The sequence below is a fragment of the Oncorhynchus tshawytscha genome, linkage group LG08 (genome assembly GCF_018296145.1).
Source record: "Oncorhynchus tshawytscha isolate Ot180627B linkage group LG08, Otsh_v2.0, whole genome shotgun sequence".
NCBI lineage: Eukaryota > Metazoa > Chordata > Actinopteri > Salmoniformes > Salmonidae > Oncorhynchus > Oncorhynchus tshawytscha.
In genome coordinates, this window is record NC_056436.1 from 21,888,193 (window position 1) to 21,902,671 (window position 14,479).

The 14,479-nt window shown below is 42.1% G+C and overlaps 1 protein-coding gene across 3 annotated transcripts in view; it reads left to right on the forward strand.

Moving 5' to 3' along the window:
* The first annotated feature begins 4,448 nt into the window (after positions 1–4,448).
* Positions 4,449–14,479, forward strand: part of LOC112255774 (sodium/potassium/calcium exchanger 4) — a 41,790-nt gene continuing 31,759 nt past the window's right edge. The window contains exons 1-2 of one of the 3 annotated variants that reach the window (XM_042325332.1): positions 4,449–5,438; positions 8,805–8,918. In XM_042325332.1, coding sequence (XP_042181266.1) covers positions 5,276–5,438; positions 8,805–8,918 — 277 coding nt within the window. In that variant the 5' untranslated portion in view covers positions 4,449–5,275. The remainder of the gene's footprint in view (positions 5,439–8,804; positions 8,919–14,479) is intronic. The other 2 variants (XM_042325334.1, XM_042325333.1) reach the window with 2 other exon arrangements.

The following is a 14,479-nucleotide window of genomic DNA, read 5'->3' on the forward strand; positions in this document are numbered from 1 at the left end:
GCTGGCCCTCGCTACATGTTTGTCGCCAGATCCACTGGCTCCAGGTCATCTACAAGTCTATGCTAGGTAAAACTCCACCTTATCTCAGTTCACTGGTCACGATGGCAGCACCCACCCGTCACATGCGCTCCAGCAGGTGTATCTCACTGATCATCCCTAAAGCCAATACCTCATTTGGCCGCCTTTCCTTACAGTTCTCTGCCGCCTGCGACTGGAACGAATTGCAAAAATCTCTGAAGTTGGAGACTTTTATCTCCCTCACCAACTTTAAACATCTGCTATCTGAGCAGCTAACCAATCGCTGCAGCTGTACATAGTCCATCGGTATATAGCCCACCCAATTTACCTACCTCATCCCCATACTGTTTTTATTTTATTTACTTTTCTGCTCTTTTGCACACCAGTATCTCTACCTGCACATGTTCATCTGCTAATCTATCACTCCAGTGTTAATTTGCTAAATTGTAATTACTTCACTACTATGGCCTGTTATTTTGCCTTACCTCCTCATGCCATTTGCACACACTGTATATAAACTTTTTTTTCCCTATTGTGTTATTGACTGTACGCTTGTTTATTCCATGTGTAACTAACTCTGTGTTGTTGTTTGTGTCGCACTGCTTTGCTTTATCTTGCTCAGGTCGCAGTTGTAAATGAGAACTTGTTCTTAGTCCACCTGGCCATGCTGCTGTTCCAGTTTCAACTGACCTGAGCCCTAGGACCATGCCCCAGGACTACCTGACATGATGACTCCTTGCTGTCCCCAGTCCACCTGGCCATGCTGCTGCTCCAGTTTCAACTTCCACCTGACTGTGCTGCTGCTCCAGTTTCAACTGTTCTGCCTTATTATTATTTGACCATGCTGGTCATTTATGAACAATTGAACATCTTGGCCATGTTCTGTTATAATCTCCACCCGGCACAGCCAGAAGAGGACTGGCCACCCCACATAGCCTGGTTCCTCTCTAGGTTTCTTCCTAGGTTTTGGCCTTTCTAGGGAGTTTTTCCTAGCCACCGTGCTTCTACACCTGCATTGCTTGCTGTTTGGGGTTTTAGGCTGGGTTTCTGTACAGCACTTTGAGATATCAGCTGATGTACGAAGGGCTATATAAATAAATTTGATTTGATTTGATTTAACTAGCTTACCTGGTTAAATAAAGGTTAAATAAAAAATTACAAAATAAAAATAGCAGCACCACCCGTAGCACGGCTCCAGCAGGTATATTTTACTGGTCACCCCCAAAGCCAACTCCTCTTTTGGCCGCCTTTCCTTCCAGTTCTCTGCTGCCAATGACTGGAATGAACTGAAAAAAATCCCTGAAGCTGGAGTCTTATATCTCCATCACTAGCTTTAAGCATCAGCTGTCAGAGCAGCTTAACAATCATTGCACTTGAACACAGCCCATCTGTAAATCGCCCACCCAACTACCTCATCCCCATATTGTTATTTATTTTTTTGCTCCTTCGCACCCCAGTATCTTTACTTGCACATTCACCTTCTGCACATCTATCACTCCAGTGTTTAATTGCTAAATTGTAATTATTTCACCACTATGGCCTATTTATTGCCTTTACCTCCCTAATCTTACTACATTTGCACACATAGTATATAGATTTTTCTATTGTGTTATTGACTGTACGTGTGTTTAGCCCATGTGTATCTCTGTGTTGTTTGTGTCACACTGCTTAGCTTTATCTTGGCCATGTCGCAGTTGTAAATGAGAACTTATTCTAAACTGGCCTACCTGGTTAAATAAAGGTGAAATTAAAAATTAAAAAAGAGATACCATCTGTAGAGGTGCTATCTTTATCAGCATCATAAAAGCTGATAGTATTTCAACCACATAAAATATACATCCAAGGCTAAATTAAATCTTATCAGAAACAAGTTAGGTTGTTGTGACAGCTTAACATTTCCTTACAACTGGTCAAAATGATTTCATTTGGACATTTTTCACGTAAAATATTTCCTGCTATTTTAGTGTTATTACATTTTCTCCCTGGAAACGTCTTTGCTCCACAAAAGAAGGTGACAGAGAAAACTTTCCTGATGTCAACTAGATTGATGCATTTGTTCTATCGAGTTCCTCAATGTCCCCATCACTAAGGACTTAACATGGTCCTCTCAAACCAGCACAGTCTTGAAGAAGTTGTGAAAGCACCTCTTCCCCTTCAAGAGATTGAAAAGATTTGACATGGCCCCTCAGATCCTCAAAATGTTCTACAGCTGCAGCATTGAGAGCATCTTGACTGGCTGCATCACCGCTTGGTATGGCAACTGCACCACGCTCAATTGCAAGATGCTACAGAAGGTGGTGCTGATGGCTCAGTAAATCACTGGGGCCGAGCCCCCTACCATCCAGGACTTCTATACCAGGTGGTGTCAGAGGAAGAACTGGAAAATGGTAAAAGACCCCAGCCACCCAAGCCATAAACAACACTGACACACAAAACACAAAAAACACATACATGCATATTGATGCCACACATAAACTCAACAAAAAAACAAAAGTCCCTTTCTCAGGACCCTGTCTTTCAAAGATAATTCGTAAAAATCCAAATAACTTCACAGATCTTAATTGTAAAGGGTTTAACCTCTCTGGTACAAGGTAGCGTCCCACCTCGACAACAGCCAGTGAAATTGCAGGGTGCCAAATTAATAACAACAGAAAAATTCCTCAAACATACAAGTATTATACACCATTTTAATAACAAAAGTACTAAGTGGAGGTGGAGCCAGGCCATGTAGGATCTTGAATACAAGACGCGTTGATGTATTGCACAAGATTTTTCCTGACTCAGGAGCTCATACTTTCTGAGGATGTAACAGTGATGATGGCTATTGGGCTTTCTATCAAGCACTTTGAGAGCCTGTTTGTAGACAGACTGAATGGGTTTTAATGTTGTACAGCAAGCTTGTGCCCAACTAGTCTAGCAGTATGTTAAGTGGGGGAGTATCATAGATTTGAAATACAGTTTTGCTACCTCTGTAGTCAAACAATTTTGTTTGAATCGGAAATTAGCTAGGTTGAACTTGGTTATTTGAGTTACCTTTTTCACCTGCTTTTTAAAAGAGAGGTTGGAATAGTATAATACCAAGGATACCACCTGGAGTTTCTCCCCTGACACATAGACATCTGGCTCAGTAGCATCAGTTGCCCTCTCTGTGAAGAACATGCAGGCTGTTTTTTCCCATCGAGATGCAAACATGAGTCACTGAGACACTTTGTAACCTGGACCATTACAGTAGGTAGTTCTTGTGCAGCTTGTTGTTTGCTCTTTGCATGCACATATATCACTGTATCATCTGCATGCATTTAAACTACAAACCCAGTAGATCATTATTGTACAGGCTGTACAGGAGGGACCCCAGTATTGACCCTTGGGGTACGCCCACATCACAGCTGAGAGTGGGCGACAGCTCATTGCTCACTCTGACACACTGGGTTCCGCCTTCAATGTATGATTTCATCCATCTCAAGGCATCGGGGGAAAAGTTGAACTTGGACAGTTTTGTGATGAGATCCTCATGGTTAACAGTATCAAAAGCTTTCCTTAGGTCTGGAAATACAGCCCCAACAACGCCCCCTTTGTCCACATTTTCCATAAGAAAGCAGTTGGCTGTTTCTGTGGAGTGTTTTGCTCTGAAGCCAAACTGCATGGAGTGTAATGTGAAGGGGTTGTTGCTGTTGTTGAGGTGGGCAATCCATCTCAACAACAGGATGCTGTAAAGTTTTATTGAGGAACACAAATTATGTGTAAATCATTTATTTAACCATAATATGAGTTTGATCAAATATTTGCAATTGTAAAATATATATTTAATAATAATACAAATAACATGTAATGTCACAGTAGCCAAAAATAATCTGTTTCAATAAGGATAAAATACTAAACATGCAAGGTATTCATTTAACATGAATTGATGCATATAAAGGTGCAATATGCATACATTTCTGACATTTACTGGTTGCTAAAATGCTAATAGTTAGCTTAATTTCAGTTTATGTGACAAAAAAGGCAACATATAGTATAGTAAAGAATCATTGTACCATCTAAACCGCTGTAAAATATATGTTCAATTACCAAAAATATTGTATTTTCAACTGTTTGAAGCTGGTGTACAAAACCAAAAGTAGTCAAAAAAGATGCAAAAAGGAAACTTAAAAATAGGAGCATAGAAATTGCACACAAAGAACAGATCTACCACTTCTTAGACTTGCTTTCAATGAGAATGACAGATCTAGAAATAACATTTCCACGTGAGTTTGGCCGCTATCCAAAAAGTTACATACTTCAGCTTTAACTATTACTATAATTGACAGTTGATTTTACTTTTACCACTTCTGCAATTCTGTCCTGCATCAGTAAGATGATCAATTTAGGCCAGGAAGGTAGGATGGACAGAGTAGGCCGGTCAATTGGTCAGCTGGTCAATTTTTTTCCACCTAGGATGGATGGATAGAGTAGGCTGGTAGATACAGGCATAGTTGTAGGCTACCACCATGGAGGAGCAGCGTCACGTGTACATTCCACTCACATGTAGAAGTTGCCGCTGCATGTGTGGGAGCGCGCGCTGTCATGGAACGAAAGTGTGGGATGAGCTAATATTTTTTGCTGATAATGTTTTAGCCCCTGAGCATTTTGGGGAGAAGGAGACAATACCAAGCGGATTGAACAATATTGGAGAATGACCTATTTTCAACGGCCAATAAATCAACCTTGTTGTCAAGAATCCACGGTGGACCTACTGACGGGTGCATATGGGGACATATAAAAGGGCTGTCGGCGGCTTTTGAAGATGCCAACTGGCATCGGCTTGAGAAATAGTGGTATATTTAGAATAAACGTATAGCCTAGGCTGTAGGCTCACTTGCCTGCCTATATAAGAATGGGAAGATTGTGTAATTTAATTTGATTACACTATAGCAGCATTCTCTCGCCACAGGACACAATTCCCACGTGCGGTTTTCATAATCCAACATCTGAGTAGTGTTTTCCCTACGGCTCCCAGGGAGCGGGGACTGAGCTCACACATTCACACATGCGAGCTGTTCGCTCCGCTGCCTCCGTCAGAGCTCCGCGCCTCGGCTATTTGAAATGAGGACGGCAACCCGACCCTTTGCTGTTTGAAACTGTAGGCCTACTCGGGTGATTTCTGCGGTCCGAACCATCTGTGGCACGGCGCTGAGTGGGACGCTATCTGCAGTGATAGGGAGGAGGACGAGCCTGCTGTCCGCTATACCCCAGCCTGTTCCCCGCGTACGGTACAGGCATGGAGCCTCTACCGGAGCAGAACTGCACCATGTCAAAAAAGAGAGCTATAGCTAAAATCTTCAAAGTTCGCAAGAGGAGACAGATGCTTTTCGTTCAAGTCTGTTTTATCTGCAGTATTCTATGTTTGGCATGGTGCATGTCCGCCCTGCTCACAAAAACAGGTGAGAAGAATACGAGGGGAAAGGGGTCCCAGGGTTGGCCCGGGGGGAACGCGTTTAAAAAAAAAATGAATTTCGTGATGTGATTGCGCAAATTGGCACGCACTGCATTGGTGCCAAATTAATATATCATAAATCTATGACATTATGTCTCAAAAGGTCCTTCTGCTTGCCTGCTTCAGAATATAAATCCGCTAGAATCGGCATAGCGGGACGCTATAATAATAACCATGGTTCGGGATGGAGATTTGTGTTTTTTTGTGGCATGCGCGTCATGTCCCATTTTGGGAGATTCTTGCATTTTCAACAAAAATGACATGTAGGCTGCTCATCATTTAAACTGGGCAGGCAGGCAGCACACCTGACTGTTCTGTTTGTAGAATGTGTTTATACCCACTGCATCTGGGACACTCATAAAAGTATAGTTTATGGCCCTGACTGATTCGAGTGGAGAGGTAATCGCAGTGTGTGTGTGCAGGTTCTATAATATAATGTGAGTGGCAGGTCATTCTCAGTAAGTTTTGATTTACACCAAATACTGTATTCCCTTCTTCAAGACAGTCATAGACATGTTTGTTTTTGTCTCCTATTCATTTGGTTTGACATGTGCTGTCTTTGTCGCCTTGGGGGGCGCGGGGGTGGGTCCCTCGCCCGCTGGGTGGGTTTGTGGAGACCATGTCGGTTTGGGGGTGCGGGGGTGGGTCCCTTGCCTGCTGGGTGGGTTTGTGGAGACCATGTCGGTTTGGGGGGCGCGGGGGTGGGTCCCTCGCCCGCTGGGTGGGTTTGTGGAGACCATGTCGGTTTGGGGGGCGCGGGGGTGGGTCCCTCGCCCGCTGGGTGGGTTTGTGGAGACCATGTCGGGTTCAACCAGTCTTACTTCAGCTACAATATGGCTTCTCTGTATTTAACTGTACTACATCATTCTGGGAAAAAAACTGAAAAGAGACAGGACAACAGTATCTATTGTCAGTATCAGGTCAGATCATAAAACCTGTACATTTGTTTGTATAGAACATAATTCAACACACATTTACCTGTATGCACTTAGCCCTTTTGGTGCCATACATTATGTGTGAGAGCTGAACAATAATAACTATTACCTACGTTTACAAAATGATTTACAAGGACATAAAATATTCTATATGAACTGTGACAAGTCCTTGAATTATTATTTCAGGAGAGGTTACTCAATTGTCAGTGCTAATCTGTTGTTCTTGATCACTGAATAAATTGTTACATGAATGTTACAAAATGATGTAAACAATAGAAAGATAGGGATAGTGTGGAACAGTCAAGACTTGGCTTTGAATCAGCAATTTATTACAGGATAAGCCAATGAAATAGTATTATGGTATTAAATGTTCTATCGCCAATATGAAAGAATCACTTATAAACTGTCAACATTAAGTTAAGTACTCCAGAATGCACAAACCTTTCAGAGGCAAGAATTTGTGAATGTGTCCATGTTTGATGCTGTCTTGCCAATGAAATTAATTACCCCTCACTTATCGATGCCAGATTAGTTCACAACTGGTGTGTGGAGATTTAATGAACACCACATCCATCAGATTCCTGACTCCTAAAATATGTTAATTTCTGTAACTTTCTCCACACACACACACACACACACACACACACACACACACACACACACACACACACACACACACACATACACATACATACATACACACACACACACACACACACACACTAAGTCACAGGGCTGGTGTGTAAAATCTTCCTACTTACCATTTCACTTTACACTTGCATTAGGGCTCGCTGTATCATAAGACCCATTTTTATATTGTGCCATAAAAGATGTCTCTGTAGTTGTATGTCCCTGTTTGAACATAATAGGGCACTATCGAGTTGAACCAGGTGTTGGAACCGAAATGATTTTCCAATTGTTCCATTCCGAGCAGAAGCCATACTTGTTTGGTTCCGTTCCAGTGCTCTGACCAGCATAATAAAGTTCTGAACCGGTTCAAACCCCCAAAAAGTAACGCTTCATATTGCTCCCTTTCATAGATTTTTTAACCTCCTAAAATCAACATTGGGGCGGCAGGGTAGCCTAGTGGTTAGAGTGTTGGACTAGTAACCAAAAGGTTGCAAGTTCAAATCCCTGAGCTGACAAGGTACAAATCTGTTGTTCTGCCCCTGAACAGGCAGTTAACCCACTGTTCCTAGGCTGTCATTGAAAATAAGAATTTGTTCTTAACTGACTTGCCTAATAAAATAAATAAAAATTGTTTTTAAATTTAGCTCATGAATTTACTCAAATGAGTATGTAAATGTTTGTCTTTAATGTATTTTCGTTATGTGTCGGACCCCAGGAAGACTAGTTGTTACCATTGGTGTTGGCTAATGGGGATCCTGATCAAATCTAAATCCATCAATTGGCTTGGATAGAGCAGCGCTATGGAATGGGTTAACTAGTTGTTTACATGTTTGATGGACAGATAAGTGCTTGAAGCACTGAGCATCATGGGGTGACGTGAATTGGAATGTGTTTAGGCTATTACTAGCATCATAACTTCACTGTTTTACATAATTATATTCGAGACATTAGGAAACATTTTGGAACAATAAATTACATTATTAACCGGTTCCCAAGATGAGAAAATAACAGTTATTTTCAGGGACACCAGAGATCACATTCGTTTCCGGTTTTGTTTCCCTTCCTCAAATAACTTAGTTATTTTCCAGATGTAGTTTTTTCCCCCTGAAACTGTTCCAACCCCTGATTTGAACATCAACTGTTTGGATAAAATCTGTCACAGAGTTCACTAATTGTATTAGAATGTATTTTACTAGGCAAGTCAGTTAAGAACAAATTATGTTTTTACACTGACAGCCTACCAGGGAACAGTGGGTTAACTGCCTTGTTCAGGGGCAGAACAACAGATTTGTACCTTGTCAGCTCAGGGATTTGATCAAGCAACCTTTCGGTTACTGGTCCAAACCTCTAACCACTAGGCTACCTGCCGCCCCAGAATAACAAGGAGCTTAAGGGATTATAACAAATGATATCATGCATAAGAGGATGGAAGATACATTACCACAGACAAGCCACTGTTAGAGCTGGAAATAGCACTGTCTTGTCCGTTGTAAGCAGACTTGTTGTTTTACATACAAATGAGTCCCATTATATTCAATCACACAGTGGCATCAGGTGATTTATATGTTGATAAGTTTGATAAAGCACAACACAGAGCTCAATAAGTATTATAGACTGCCATCCTTATAGTATTGGTTAGTCCTAACTACATTTTAAGCTTCTGACTTCCTGGTTAGACCTTCCTAGATTTATTTCCAGGGATTCTTCAAGTGGGGAGTGGTTCAATACCTGTCTCTTTCCTGTTGTAGGACATGGTCTGGTCCTGGAGCAGGGGCCGGCTGACACATCTGACCGTCTGGGACGCAGGCTGATGGCCTTGGACGGGGATAATAACACACTGGATAAGAATTGCACTGAGCCAGGTAGGTAGTGTCCCCTACCATTACCCTAACCCTATACCCTAAAACTGCAGTTAGCCAGATAATGTCTCTAAACCTGCACTGAACAAGGCAGTGTGGTAGTGAACCCTAATTTTGTCTAGAGCCATGTTGTGTATCTTATACCTGCACAGAGCTAGGTACTGCACTGTACCCTAAATCTGAACAACCAGCCAGCTACTGCAGCTTGGGAGGACTTCATAGGAAAGCTCTTCAGAGAGTGTTATACAATGGCACAGCCCTCATGTTTCCTACAGCCTACACATACTCTGAGTCAGTTAGAAAAAGAACAGATGGAGTGAGATGGGAAAATATTGGTTGCCTTAGATGTTTCACTAAATCTACCACCACTAGCTCTCTAGTTAGTCTATTGTTCGTCAGAAGAGCCACAGTTTTTACTACTGTGGTTGTGGTGCAGATGAGATTTGCAAATGTGGGCAACCTGGGTGTCCAGGTGGGTGGGTGGGGCCTCCAACTGAATGACAAATGAGATGAGTTATTGTTGGAGGCACAGGACAGAGCTGTAAATCTTCATTATGTAGGCGATAAGGAGAGTGAGAGAGAGGGAGGGAGGGAGAGAGAGAGAGAGAGAGAGAGAGAGAGAGAGAGAGAGAGAGAGAGAGAGAGAGAGAGAGAGAGAGAGAGAGAGAGAGAGAGAGAGAGAGAGAGAGAGAGAGAGAGAGAGAGAGAGAGAGAGAGAGAGAGAGAGAGAGAGAGAGAGAGAGAGAGAGAGAGAGAGAGAGCTCAATTACTGTTCCAGTTCAGCATGCAAACCCAAAACCATGATGTTCTGTTCCTCACATAATCATTTCAAAATTCTGAATGTAACAAATGATAATGTCATGGCAGAAAAGACGGTGGTATCCTGACATTTTAAATAAAGCTTTTCATTGCTGTGTGTTCACCTTCCCCTTTTGGAGCTGGTCTCAATTTGATCTTTTTCTGAGGGTATATTGATTTATCATTGGTTCATTTTTGATGCTATAATAATATACACAACCTTCTGCATCAGAACAGCACGCAACAGTGCTGATAGTCCCTTTCCTGACAGGACCATTGATGTGCTGATAGTCCCCTTCCTTTATTTATTTATTTTTATTTATCCGTTATTTTACCAGGTAAGTTGACTGAGAACACATCCTCATTTGCAGCAACGACCTGGGGAATAGTTACAGGGGAGAGGCGGGGGATGAATGAGCCAATTGTAAACTGGGGATTATTAGGTGACTGTGATGGTTTGAGGGTCAGATTGGGAATTTAACACCCCTACTCTTACGATAAGTGCCATGGGATCTTCAATGGCCTCAGAGAGTCAGGACACCCGTGTAACGTCCCATCCCGAAAGACGGCACCCTACACAGGGCAATGTCCCTAATTACTGCCCTTTGGCATTGGGATATTCTTTTAGACCAGAGGACAGAGTGCCTCGTACTGGCCCTCCAACACCACTTCCAGCAGCATCTGGTCTCCCATTCAGGGACTGACCAGGACCAACCCTGCTTAGCTTCAGAAGCAAGCCAGCAGTGGTATGCAGGGCAGTATGCTGCTGACAGGACCATTGATGTGCTGATAGTCTGCTTCCTGACAGGACCAATGATGTGCTGATAGTCTCCTTCCTGACAGGACCATTGATGTGCTGATAGTCTCCTTCCTGACATGACCATTGATGTGCTGATAGTCTCCTTCCTGACAGGACCATTGATGTGCTGATAGTCCCCTTCCTGACAGGACCATTGATGTGCTGAAAGTCCCCTTCCTGACAGGACCATTGATGTGCTGATAGTCTCCTTCCTGACAGGACCATTGATGTGCTGATAGTCTCCTTCCTGACAGGACCATTGATGTGCTGATAGTCTCCTTCCTGACAGGACCATTGATGTGCTGATAGTCTCCTTCCTGACAGGACCATTGATGTGCTGATAGTCTCCTTCCTGACAGGACCTTGGATGTGCTGATAGTCTCCTTCCTGACAGGACCTTGATGTGCTGATAGTCTCCTTCCTGACAGGACCATTGATGTGCTGATAGTCTCCTTCCTGACAGGACCATTGATGTGCTGATAGTCTCCTTCCTGACAGGACCATTGATGTGCCGATAGTTTCCTTCCTGACAGGTCCATTGATGTGCTGATAGTCTCCTTCCTGACAGGACCATTGATGTGCTGATAGTCTCCTTCCTGACAGGACCATTGATGTGCTGATAGTCTCCTTCCTGACAGGTCCATTGATGTGCCGATAGTCCCCTTCCTGACAGGACCATTGATGTGCTGATGGTCTCCTGCCTGACAGGACCTTGGATGTGCTGTCTAATAATAGAAGATTGTGCTATTTTTAGACCACAATACAGCAGTGAGCTGTACAGTATAGACTGACTGACTCTGACTGACTGCTACTCACACGTCAGAAAAAAGCAGGGACAAATACAAACCTTAGACAACCACTGACGACACAGACATGTTATTACTCTGTTAATTTGAAAGACTGACGTTATTCAAATGGGATAACATGCAGTCATCATTAACAAAAAAGCAAGTTGTAGTTTAGCTGCTCACATCTGTTCACACTGCCTAGCCTGTGTTGACATACACATTGCCATCCTTTGTGTTTTGAACAGCTGGGCACATTTCTGGTGGTATAGTAGATGAATTGCAAACATCAAGGCACAGCACCTAACCTCTGAGTGCTGAATTAACTAACTGGAAAAAAAATTCTGAATTCAGAATAGAGTAAAACACATCTGGCGAGTTCAGTCCGTGAAGCAGACATTCAGAAGGCCTTATACTGCAATCAATTAATTAATCAATCAAATGTATTTATAAAGCCCGTTTTACATCAGCAGATGTCACAAAGTGCTTACACAGAAACCCAGCCTAAAACCCCAAAGAGCAAGCAATGCAGATGTAGAAGCACGGTGGCTAGGGAAAACTCTCTAGAAAGGCAGGAACCTAGTAAAAAACCTAGAGAGGAACCAGGCTCTTCGGGGTGGCCAGTCCTCTTCTGGCTGTGCCTAGTGGAGATTATAAGAGTACCTGGCCATTAAGGCCAGATTGTTCTGAAAGAGGTTCAAACATTCATAGATGACCAGCAGGGTCAAATAATAACCACAGTGGTTGTAGAGGGTGCAACAGGTCAACCTCAGGAGGAAATGTCAGTTGACTTTTCATAACTGAGAATTCAGAGGTTGAGACAGCTGGTGTGGTAAAGTGAGAGAGAGAAAAAGAGAGATCTGTATCGCTATCTGTATCCGATGTGAGTACTCAGAGCATGCACTAACCAACTGGCAAGTATCTTCACTGACATTTTCAACCTCTCCCTGAACCAGTCTGTAATACCTACATGTTTCAAGCAGACCACCATAGTCCTTGTGCCCAAGAACACTAAGGTAACCTGCCTAACTGACTATGCCCCGTAACACTTACATCTGTAGCCATGAAATGCTTTGAAAGGCTGGTCATAGCTCACATCAACACCATCATCCCAGATACACTATACCCAATCCAGTTCGCATACCACCCCAACAGATCAACAGATGACTCAATCTCAATTGCACTCCACACTGCCCTTTCACAACTGGACAAAAGGAACACCTATGTGAGAATTCTGTTCATTGACGACAGCGCAGCGTTCTACACCATAGCGCCCTCAAAGCTCATCAATAGGCTAAGGACCCTGGGACTAAACATTATGTACAAAACAAGTTACAAACAATGTGAAAAACAAACAAAATAGCACAGTTGGTTAAGAGCCAATAAAACGGCTGCCATCCCCATCTCATCATCACTGTATTGACGCTTTGCCTGTTTGTTAAACCATGTATTTTATTCTTGTAATACAAATGCCACTCTGAGACTTAGAAAATACTTAATTACCATATCTAAGTGGTCATAATGTGCAGTTTTAATCTTGAGGGAACTGCTAAACATTAATTGTCCTCATGTCAAATCAACATCAAAGCATTCCCTTGCTACAGCAAGAAGGACGAGCGGAAGCATCACATATATACAGTAGCTGTATATATATACAGTATATATATATGCACTATATATATCATCTTTATAAATTATATCATAAATAGGACTGGTGGAGTTATGTCACACATGCAGCTAACAAAAATATATGGAAATGTCTGCTCCACCCCCAAAATTACAACCAACTAATTGCAGCATTACCGCAGAAATGGAGGAGGCAAGAGGAAGGGGGAGGAGTTAAGGAACTTGTCTGTAGGCCCTGCATTAAAGACCAAAATTGGTTAAAGAAAATTGTGATAAATAAAAAGTATATCAGTTTCATTTAAGGACCCAAGAAATGGTAGCTGTACCATATAGATTGCAAAATAGTTGCGAAGAGATTTTCCGAAGGCCAGCATCCTGGAGTCGCCTCTTCACTGTTGATGTTGAGACTGGTGTTTTGCGGCTGCCAGGTGAGAACTTGTGAGGCATCTGTTTCTTTAACTAGACACTCTAATGTACATGTCCTCTTGCTCAGTTGTGCACCGGGGCCTCTCACTCCTCTTTCTATTCTGGTTATAGCCAGTTTGTGCCGTTCTGTGAAGGGAGTAGTACACAGCGTTGTTCAAGATCTTCAGTTTCTTGGCAATTTCTCACATGGAATAGCCTTCATTTCTCAGAACAAGAATAGACTGACGAGTTTCAGAAGAAAGTACTTTGTTTCTGGGCATTTTGAGCCTGTAATCAAACTCACAAATGCTGATGTGCCAGATACAGTTTTAGTTGAGACTAGTCTAAAGGAGGCCAGTTTTATTGCTTCTTTAATCAGAACAGCAGTTTTCAGCTTAGCTAACATAATTGCAAAAGGGTTTTCTAATGATCAATTAGCCTTTGGATTAGCTAACACAGCGTTCCATTGGAACACAGGAGTGATGGTTGCTGATAATGGGCCTCTGTATGCCTACAGTATGTAGATATTCCATTAAAAATCATCCATTTCCAGGTACAATAGTCATTTACAACATTAACAATATCTATACTGTATTTCTGATCAATTTGTTGTTGTTTTAATGGACAGAAAATGTGCTTTTCTTGAAAGGACATTTCTAAGTGACCCCAAACTTTTGAATGACAGTATATATATTTACATTTTTTTATGGGGGATTGGAAATGATACAGACACTTACATTGATGGGAGCTTCAATCTATCTGCAATATTAAAACTGATCTACCCCCTAAAAAAACATATTAAAAAACTGTCATCCCTACTGCCTCTGATCTGGCGGACTCACTAAACACGCATGCTTCGTTTGTAAATGATGTCTGAGTGTTGGAGTGGGCCCCTGGCTATCTGTAAATGATGTCTGAGTGTTGGAGTGGGCCCCTGGCTAGCCTAAATAAAAACAATAAAATGGTGCTGTTTGATTTGCTTAATAAGGAATTTGAAATGATTTACACTTTTACTTTTTATACTTAAGTTTATTTTAGCAATTACATTTACTTTTGGTACTTAAGTGTATTTAAAACCAAATTATTTTAGACATTTACTCAAGTAGTATTTTACTGGGTGACTTTCACTTTCAATTGAGTAATTTTCTATT